Source organism: Egretta garzetta, unplaced genomic scaffold, assembly GCF_000687185.1.
Source record: "Egretta garzetta isolate BGI_Z169 unplaced genomic scaffold, ASM68718v1 scaffold215, whole genome shotgun sequence".
In the NCBI taxonomy this organism is placed as follows: domain Eukaryota; kingdom Metazoa; phylum Chordata; class Aves; order Pelecaniformes; family Ardeidae; genus Egretta; species Egretta garzetta.
The window spans coordinates 8,312,018-8,321,776 of NW_009259719.1; the positions used below are offsets into that span (position 1 = coordinate 8,312,018).

At 40.6% G+C, this 9,759-nt stretch overlaps 1 protein-coding gene across 1 annotated transcript in view; it reads left to right on the forward strand.

Moving 5' to 3' along the window:
- RAD54L2 (RAD54 like 2) overlaps positions 1-9,759 on the forward strand; it is a 68,634-nt gene that overhangs the window by 16,250 nt on the left and 42,625 nt on the right. Inside the window, 1 exon segment of the mRNA XM_009639370.2 lies at positions 7,344-7,550. Coding sequence (XP_009637665.2) covers positions 7,400-7,550 — 151 coding nt within the window. The 5' untranslated portion in view covers positions 7,344-7,399.

Here is a 9,759-nt window from a genome sequence, read left to right on the forward strand (position 1 = left end):
ATTTGAATCTTTTCTCAGGATTTTACTTCTCTCACAGGTACTGGTTGTTTTTCTATAGCTGTAGTACCATGGGCAAAACCTATAAAAGCATACTTGAAAGTGGCTTTTATGTCAAAATCCTGTTTGCTTTGAAAGCAGAAACAGTGATCAGGGAAGGAAAGTTTCCTTTTCCCATTTTCTTTAGCAGGGAATGCAAGTGCCATTTATACAGCGGTTGCTAGAGCTAAAAACATAAATGGGGATTCTGTGAAGAGACAAAATTTCTGTTCATTTGTGATGGTATTAATCCAGATGAGTATCAGTAATTACTGGAAGCAAAACCGATCACATGCTTCTTGCCTCAGATAGCCTGAAATTTTATGCAGTGCAAAACAAACCACTCTTCTAGATAGGGCTGTTTACTGGTGAGGACATTTCGAGTATTTTAAAGGAAAGAGTTGATTTATAGGAAGCCAATTTCTACTTTAATGTGATCAAATTGCTTTTAAAAGCAATGCAACATTGTTGAGGGAAATAATTATACATATATATACATATACATAATACATATTAATACAAACACAAAAATAGTTTGCCCATTTGTGTGGGCTCTGTCCAGAGGTAAAGAGCTAGTCAGTGCCTTACAGAGTCTGTGGAAGTCAACGCTGACATCTTACAAAGAGTATTCAGGTTTTTTTTCTTTAAAGGTTATGAAAAGTTGACACTCTTGGCAGTAGGGTGTACTCGCATCCCTTCTGAAATGCGGGAGAGTAAGGAGCTTGGTGGCAGGAGGTTCTGGCAGCAGTTGACGGATGACGCCGGTGTGTGCCGCTGCCACCAGTCCGGGTTGTGCAATGATCTGCAGATGCTGCCGTTGACTCACACTAGCTCTTTTTGTTCGGGATCGCAGTGGGAGCCAGGCCTTATGTAATGTTCATTGTCACGTTCTCCACTCCAGCACTGTCCTGTCAGCAGAGCGGAAGGATTAGCTCTCCCTTCTCTTTCTTTATAGGTTGGTTTTAGAGTTGTGTTTGGGTTTTTTTCTTAGTTTCTCCCACCCCTTCTTGCAGCAGCTTTTGTTGTTTTTGTTGTCAGGGAACAACCAGTTTCAGGCTGGTTTCAGTATTGTGGTGCCTTTTAGGAAGGAGATTGTTAACCTAGAGAGAATAAAAAAGCAGGTCCTGCAATTCTTCCAAAACTGATATATGGAAGTGGTTTTTAAAGCACTCTGTTCTCTTTTCCTCTCTATCCCTGCTCCCCACAAATCACAGTGGACTCCTTAATACTCACATCAAATGCAGGCAAAGAATAGATGCGTTGTGCCTATGTTTGCATGGGGTGGGGAGAAGCACACTTGCCTTCCTCAGAAGGGTGATCCAGGGCAAGCAGATGCTCTCCAATTTATGATTTTACAGCCTGCTACTTTTTCCTTTCTTTGGTTTAATATTCCTGTAGTAAACACATCACTTAGAGAGGGGATCAATGCCACTTAGTTTCTTTGTGATTTGAACAAGAGGGAATGAAGGAGGAGAATTGTTTTCTTCCTTCCCAGCTAGCAGTGTGTGGCCACCAGTTATCCATGAGTCACCATGTTGTGGTTTAACCTGGCAGGCCACTAAACACCATGCAGCCGTTTGCTCACATCCCCCCTCCCCAGAGAGTCAGGGGAAAAAAAAAAGAAAAGGAAAAAAAAGAAAAGTAAAATTTGTGGGTTGAGATTAAGACAGTTTAATAGGATGGAAAATGAATGGAAAATAATAATAACAATGGTGAAAGAATATACAAAATAAGTGATGCACAATGCAATTGCTCACCATCTGCTGACTGACGCCCAGCCAGTTCCTGAGCAGTGGTTCCCCCCAGTTTCTATACTGGGTATGATGTCATATGGTATGGAATACCCCTTTGGCCAGTTGGGCTCAGCTGTCCTGGCTGTGCCCCCTCCCAGCTATGTGCCGGCTGGGCATGAGAAACTGAAAAGTCCTTGACTAGCATAAGCACTACTTAGCAACAACTAAAACATCAGTGTGTTATCAACATTATGTTCATACTACATCCAAAACACAGGGCTGTGCCAGCTACTAGGAAGAAAATTAACTTTACCCCAGCTGAAACCAGGACATGCAGCCGAAAAACTGTGTTGCGGGAGTCTTAACAGTCTCAGACTGCAAAGGAAGAAGGGATTTAAATCACAAAGTAATCAATTAAGGATTGCTTTAAATGCAATTTGTGGGGGTTATCGCTGGGGGAAAGAAGATCCTGTTTATTTTTCAGTAAATGCTTAAGTTTGCTTTGTTAAAAACATATAGAGGATCTGCTGGACTAGTATTGGTCAGTAGCACTGTTGGCTCTTTTGAGAAAATATTTATCCTTTTAAATGATTATCCCTCCCCCACCATTTTTATATGGTAATGTAAAATAGAGATGTTAATACGTTACATAATGTAAATTAGAGATGTTCTAATGTTTGTTAGAATCAAACTGTCCAGACCAACTGATCTCACGTTTCTTATTAGATTTTTAAATGGAACAAAAAAGTATTCATTGTTACTTTTCAATAACATTGCAAGTTATTACTTGCAAACTGTTAAAGATTCTTTTATCTTACAGAGAAGCTTAAGCTCATGACTTCTTTAGTGATCCATCTGTATTCTTTCTAATAATTTTCCATTAGTTACTGAAGGCTACCTATAAGGTACGAAAACTGTGCTAGCATGCGATCTAGCAAAAAATTGAGTTTTCTCCCAAGCAGCCAGCAGTTACCTGCATATGCATTCAGTTTGAAGTGTTTGTGTGTGAGCTGAGTGTGTAAGAGAAATCTTATGGCCCCAACGAACCAACCGTTTTGCTGCCAAACAAACAAAAAAAGGTAAAGGAAATTGTTATTACCATAAAATGTGACTGTGTAGCAGAAACTGAAGGACGTTATGCAGCACTGACTTTGAAACACACGATTTTATTAAACTGTCTGTGAAAATCCTCTGTTTTTTATTTGCCAGTGTGCTTGATCCTGTTGCTATGGCCAGGCACCACAATGACTGATGTGAAGTCTTGGTTACAAAACAGGCTTTAAGGGACAAATCTTGATGAGTCCCAGGTATTTGGCTTGGCTGGAGGTTGGGGAGGTGATGGAATCCTCTTTACTATTCAGCACTGTAGTAGCATTAGTGTTAAACCTGCCCTTTCAGAAGGGATTTGTATGGGATGGGTGTGTACTCATGAACGAGTGTGTCCTGTGCCTAAATCACTTGTGTTGTAGCAGGCAAAGAGCTTCTGTAAAGCCACATTGGCTTATTTGGCTTCCTGGAGGGACAGGGGAATCCTGCTCCTCCTTGCTCAGGTGGGGAAGGACTCCAGTCTGCCCGGTCCTGCATCCTTTCTTTTTACTTGTTTGTATTCGTAATAGTTAATTAAGTAATAGTTTAGTTTTTATAGTGCTGATGAATCTTCTGATGAAAGCGGCGATGTTGTACAGAAATGGGCAAAGTCACCAGATCCCACGACGTTTGCTGTTTCACTTAATAGTTTGGGGCATGGCACGCATGACCCTGCAATGAAAAACTATCACTTAGAAGGGAAGAAGTTTGCTTTCGCATTTCTGTCTACCTTCATATGTAAGAAGAAATGGCGATTTTTAGACCTTTGCAAAGTGAAAGAAAAACACAAGGACAACAGAAATGTGTCCAAATTTGCAAGCCCTTTAAGTTTCCTCATCCAGAACTGGGCCTCCTTTCTGGCCAGGCTAAGGAGGAGGCAGTCATCACCACATGGCATTTACTATCTGAAATGTTCTACCTTAAAAAAGCAAAGCCCAAAAAACTTCTGAACTATTTTTATCTTTGTTGAAAGACAGGACATAATACATGAGAGAGGCTGTCTTGGATGTTAATTTGATGTGCAGTTGATTGCAGGGTTTAACTTCCCGGGTAGGATAAACATGACAGCTCTTTTCTCTTCCCTAAGTAAGCAAGAGGAATTTTTCAAAGTGCTTTCACCTAATATCCCACCCCGTTTTCTCAGCGGCCTCACCAGGTATTGAACTGGGCAATGGACTGTATGGACCTCTGGCTTTCTTTTGTAAACTGTGGTGCAGCAGGTTTGGTTTGTGTTTCTCAGTGCTGTTAACCCTCCATACAGCATACCGTTTGGGGTGCAGCTTCCCTTTCCATGGCAGGGCAGGAGGCTTGTGGGTTGATTTAATGTGGGATGGCCAGAAAGTCCAGATGAACAGTAACTTTGATTAGGTGAAAGTAATCTGTTTATCTCTTGCAAAGTGCCCTTCCTACAGCGATTAAATGTTGAGCGCGGTGCGCCTGTGTGTGCAAAGGCAAGATATGTGGCAGGTTGGAATAACTCAGCCATAAAACAGTAGCAGTAGCTACAATCTGGCCCTGTTGTGTAATTCCCCTTGGTGGAAGGCTCCAAACTGGGTCAGATCGGTGTGAGAAACGAGGGCAGTCTCGCAGCTGTGTAATGCCTACCTGCCTGTCGTGCCACGTCCCTGCTGCGTGCTCCATGTCCCTGCTGCCAGCTCCCAGCGCCACCAGGCAGGGTGGGAGCCCTCCCGAGATCCGGGGCTTGCGCAATGGAGAGCACCCAGTGGAGAGCAGCTGGGGAGCCACAGAGTGAGGAGGAGAACAGGAGGGAGGAAGGCAGGCAGACAGCAGCATGACAGTAGGCACCGAGGAGTTAACCAGCTTTGTTTCACCCGCTTCTGCAAGGTGGAGTTAAGTCTTCTTGAAAGCTTCTGTTTAACTCTCTTGCATATGGCTGGGGCTGCTGAATGGATATTAAGAGTTAGCTTTTAAAGAACATGTACTTACTGCTAACCAAAAATAAAACTTAGATTAGAGCCCTTTTGTACTCTAATCTGAGAGATAGCTGCTCTGCCCTGGGTTTGGTTTTATTTATAGAAAGAGAAGGACCCATATCCTTTCCTTCAAACAATTTTCAGAAAGTGTTTTGTGGTGTTGTGTTTCGGTTTTCTTTAAGGTTCTGCCACAAACAATGAAATGCGAGAGATGACATACAGGAGGATACTGATGAGGGAAACTGTATCATGTGTCATTCTTTGACCTGGAGCATTTAGTGGCATTACGTCACTTCTGCTTTTCCCATTTGTAGATGAGAATTCATTCCTGCCATTTTAGTAGTGTTTGTATTTCTTTTTTTTTTTTTTTTTTTGTCCTTAGTTTGCTGGGATAATAAAACATGGATTATTTTTTTAATATGTTTCTGTTGATACAGTTTCCAGCAGATAGCATACAAGGTGCTTTATAGCACGGTATGGACAATGTGGGAATAAGCAAATCCCCTTGAAATCCCAGGTGACCAGCAGAGGCCTATGAAGGTAATACTACTGACCATCTCCTTCTGAAATACAAAGAAACCCATACAGCTTTACAGCTACAGGCCTGAGCACAACCTGTAAAGAGTGAAACAATGTTTGTTTTCCTTAGGGCTGATATCCCCTGGAAGGAAACTTTGTTGCTATTTAAAAGTAAAAATAAGCTGCTGTTTTGAATATACATAGACTTTAGAGCAGCATTTGTTAGGAAAAAACTTCTGATAATAGATTGCTTTGCATCTGCAGTCCTTGACTGAAATCACCAGACATGGGAAAATAAGCAGTGCGGTGCCCAGGGGTCACCGTATTGCCGCAGGCTGGCAGCAACAGGGCTCGGTACCTGCCTACCAGCAGACCACAGAAGTTGAATAAATCTGTTTGGCTTGGATAAATTGGCACACTTCCACCTGAGCTAATTTAGATTTTGGCCTTTTCTATGATCTGCTTGATGAAGCCAACCTATTTTGTGTGGCACGTGTAGTAGTGTAGGGACTTCAGTTGTCTCTGCCTGGTACCTAGTGATGAAAGGCTTCCTGTTACAACACCAATCTCCACAAAGCCTGTTCTTCCCTTGTGTTCATGTTCTGTCAGACCCTCTTCAGTGTTACTGAGGAGCTGAGAGAGGCAAAGCAGGAACTGATGACTTCAGCTGGAATAATTCAGCATCCTTGACAGATTTTCAGCCTTGCTACAGGGGTGTTGGATTGTGCTTCAAGTTTCTGAGCTCATCTAGTTACTGCTGAAACACAGCTGAAAAAGAAATTTCTGTTTCTTGAAGTGTTTGTAGATATGTATGCTGACTTATCTGCTTAGAAGTTGCTTTTTTTTTTTTCCTTTTGACTGATTAGTTCTTAAACATTTTATAGTTTACACTAGAAATGTGGTGTAAGTCGGGGGCAGTGGAAAATGAGTGACAAGGGAATGTTTCCCTCTTTAAAGCTTTCTGGGGAATGTGTGGGTAGTAATTCTTCTGAGGCTTGATTTTTGAACACATCCTTTGCTTTATGTTCCTTGAGTTCAAGATGCCTTCTTTATTTTCCTTTCCTGGTTGTGTTTCTTCATTTTCATCCATCTTACACAGCTCCTTTATGATAATTCTTAGTGTGTGGCAGAGTACCCATCGCTGTCCAGAAGTGACAGTTCGTGATCTGAACAGATAAACTTGTGGCTTCGTAATCACCCTGGCCATCTCTTTAGGCTTTGTTGTTGTTTTGTACCATGATTTCTGCTGTGATGCACTGGAGGAGGATAACAGAGGAGTTATGCACAGCCAGCTCCAGTCTTGTCCTTTAGAGGAACGACATGCAAATTTTCTCTGATCCATCGTTCCTTTGTGTTTGCTTTTCTTCTTAACCTGCTTTACAAAGGAACGTACAACCTTTAAAAACTGGATCTTTGTTGTCTCCTGTCTGTACTGTTATTAAGGTAATGCTGTCTTTGTTCTGTTTATTGGAACGGGGGCTTCATGCAGTCTGTGATGAGTAGATGGGTGACCTTGGCAGTGGGTACAGCTAAGTCAGGAGGGTGGATTTTGTCTGTGACCTGTGGTCTGCATACCACAATCAAGTTTGCAGTGCTTGGGGATCAAGGTAACAGGTATCCATATGGGATTCTGAGTCTGATCCTTTTTTTCTAAGCTTCATGTTTGGACAGTAGTGTTCTGAAATTCTTCACATAACTTATTTATTTTTGCATCTTTGTATAATCAGACATTGATACTAGGAATCTTTCTGCTGTATACATGTCAAGGATACCAAAATTGAGGTGTTTTTTTGAGTGATTAGTTAATATATTGGTTCTGATATTGATTCTACAATGCTGGGTCTGTTTCATTATGATACATTGCTTATGGCATCCACTTTCTACACAGGATTTTGTGCACAGTCCAATGTAACTGTTATTTAAAAGACTGATGGCAGATTTGTGTTTTTATATGTAGTAACCCTGCTATGATTTTGAGCCTTGAGGCTCAAAGGTTGGGATTTATGAGGCTCATTATGTACCTCTTTTCTTGCAGGGCTGCCTCACGGTAGAACATGAGCAGGTAATGCACAAGGAGCACCACTGGGAATCATGTCAGACGAGTCAATCTCAGGGAGTGATCCGGACCTGGACCCGGACTTGGAGCAGGAGGATATGGAAGAGGAGGAGGAGGAAGATGAGGAGGAGGCGATGGAGGAGGACAATGATGGGGATGACGAGGAGGACTTACTTGATGAGAGTGGTAAGTTAATGGTGTTGTGAATCTCTGCGTATGTTTATTATACAAAACTGGCGTTACTAATTTTAGTGAGTGACACCTGGGTAGATAGCATAAGGGTTAGGATTTGTCCAGCGCTTGGTAGGGAGAAGTGCTTATGTGGGTGTTTAGTTTAAATAGGGATTTAATGTAGGTTAAATTTGGACTCCTGGCTAAAAAAAATTTCCATCATGAAAACAAGCCACAAGCATAAATTGTAAGGTGGATAGAATTTTTAAAATAGCTGCAGATTCTGGGGAAGCAATTATGTAATGTAGTAAATAAATCAGTTTACAATTGCTTGTATTATTAAAGGATCTGGTGAAATTAAATATATTTAGATCACTGACTTGCCCATAGGTAAACAATTTAATGGATGCTATGGGTAATTATTGCTCACTTAACAACAATCATTAACAACTGGAAAATGTTCTTTTCTGACAGCATACAGGTTGGGTTTATTTTTATTTGTTTTACAGTATGAAAGGTGGCAGTGCTAAGTAAGTTGTCACCTTCTATCCTCACCTAGTTATAACTGCCCCACTCTCCTCTTCAGTTAGGACCAGTATAGCTGTTTGTGGACCTGTGCTGTGCCGGTTACATTTAAGGAAGATTGGGTAACTGTTCTGGTTCATGGCATGATCCTAGAAATACGTTTGTTGGTCCAGCAGAAGGGCTGATGTTCTAGGGTACGTAGACAGGAGTGCATGGCTTAGGTGGGAATTCCCTGTGCTGTATTTGCCACCAAACTCTTTATATCCTAAAACTACGCCTCGAGCCTAACGGGATGCTGTATTTGCTTCCTTGAAAATTGTGATTATTTTTTTTTAATAATTTCAAAGGGTGTGCAGATTTTTGAATGCATCTACTTCAACCTACTGAGAATCGTCTACCTTTTCTTAGTGTAGAATGTGTCAAAGACAGATACTTCTCTCTTATTCTAGTTACTAAAGTATTTTTCCTTTCAAAATATGTTGTTGTCCTCAGGTGTTGTTTGGTTGGTTTTTTTCCCTAATATTCTTTCAGCCATGTGCTACTTGAAGATGCTGGTTTGATTTAAAATGCTTATAAAATGTTTGCACAAATGAATTTTATTCCTCTGATTTTATTCATGTGATGGCTTTTTCTAATGACACAGTAGCAGAAGTGGAAGCATTAGTTCAGATAATAAACAAGGGAATTCCCAGGAGATAGAGTTATAGGGCTGTAGATTACTGTGCCTCACAGAGACTGGCAGTGACCCCGTCACTTTGTTCTTCGGAACCTGCACCCGGTGGAGCAATAGGAAGCATGATGTTGTAGACAAACTTATTAACAGAGAGGAGTGACTGTATGTCATGTCCAAGTGGGTCATTCCCCATGGTTATTTTATCATAGACTTATGTATTTTATCATCTATATCTATATTATTGTGGCAGAATACTCATAGTCGTTTGTCAGGATTATTCATTCCAAAGCAAACAAAATTAATGTAGGCATATCAGAACATCGCTAACCATTAATGACAGCTGTTTATTTTCATCTTAAAACACTGAAATGTCTTTATGCTTTACACTTCTGTAGTGACTAATTAAAAATAAATATTAACAAATGTAGGAAATAATGAGGAAGAGTAAAAAGGCAATTTACATGTAACTAACATAAAATGTTATTATAGTTGTTTATTAGGTATAGGAAAAACTCTCCCTTACACAATCTGAGCAAAGTTAGATTGCTCTAGTTAGGTTTCACATTGTTTCAGCTTAATTCTGTCTGTCAGAATATCAGGTTTCAAATTGTTTCAGCTTTAATTCTGTCTGTCAGAATATCAGGATGCTTTCTGTGTGTTTAGCTGTATAATTATTGTTTTCTGTGGAGGTGTCCACTCTGCTTTTTTTGATGTCTTTTCACAGCTACATACTGCCTCTGAAATGTCATTTGACATTACCTTAAATCTAATATAACATGGGTCTCCTGCTGTTTGGCCTACAAAATATAGCTAACTTCAGAATTTAGAGGATCGTTTTATTTTGCCCATCTGATGTTTATAGTCCCGTCTCTTTGTAGATGGCCCTTGTTCATAAAAATCCTCTTAGGAACAGACAATTACTTTTACTCGCAAGAAGGAAGTGCTCTAATGTTTATACTATGAAGCTTTTTAAAAGCTTAATTTTAATAATTTCTGTTTAAAAGTTTGTTTTCCCTGTTCCCAGCT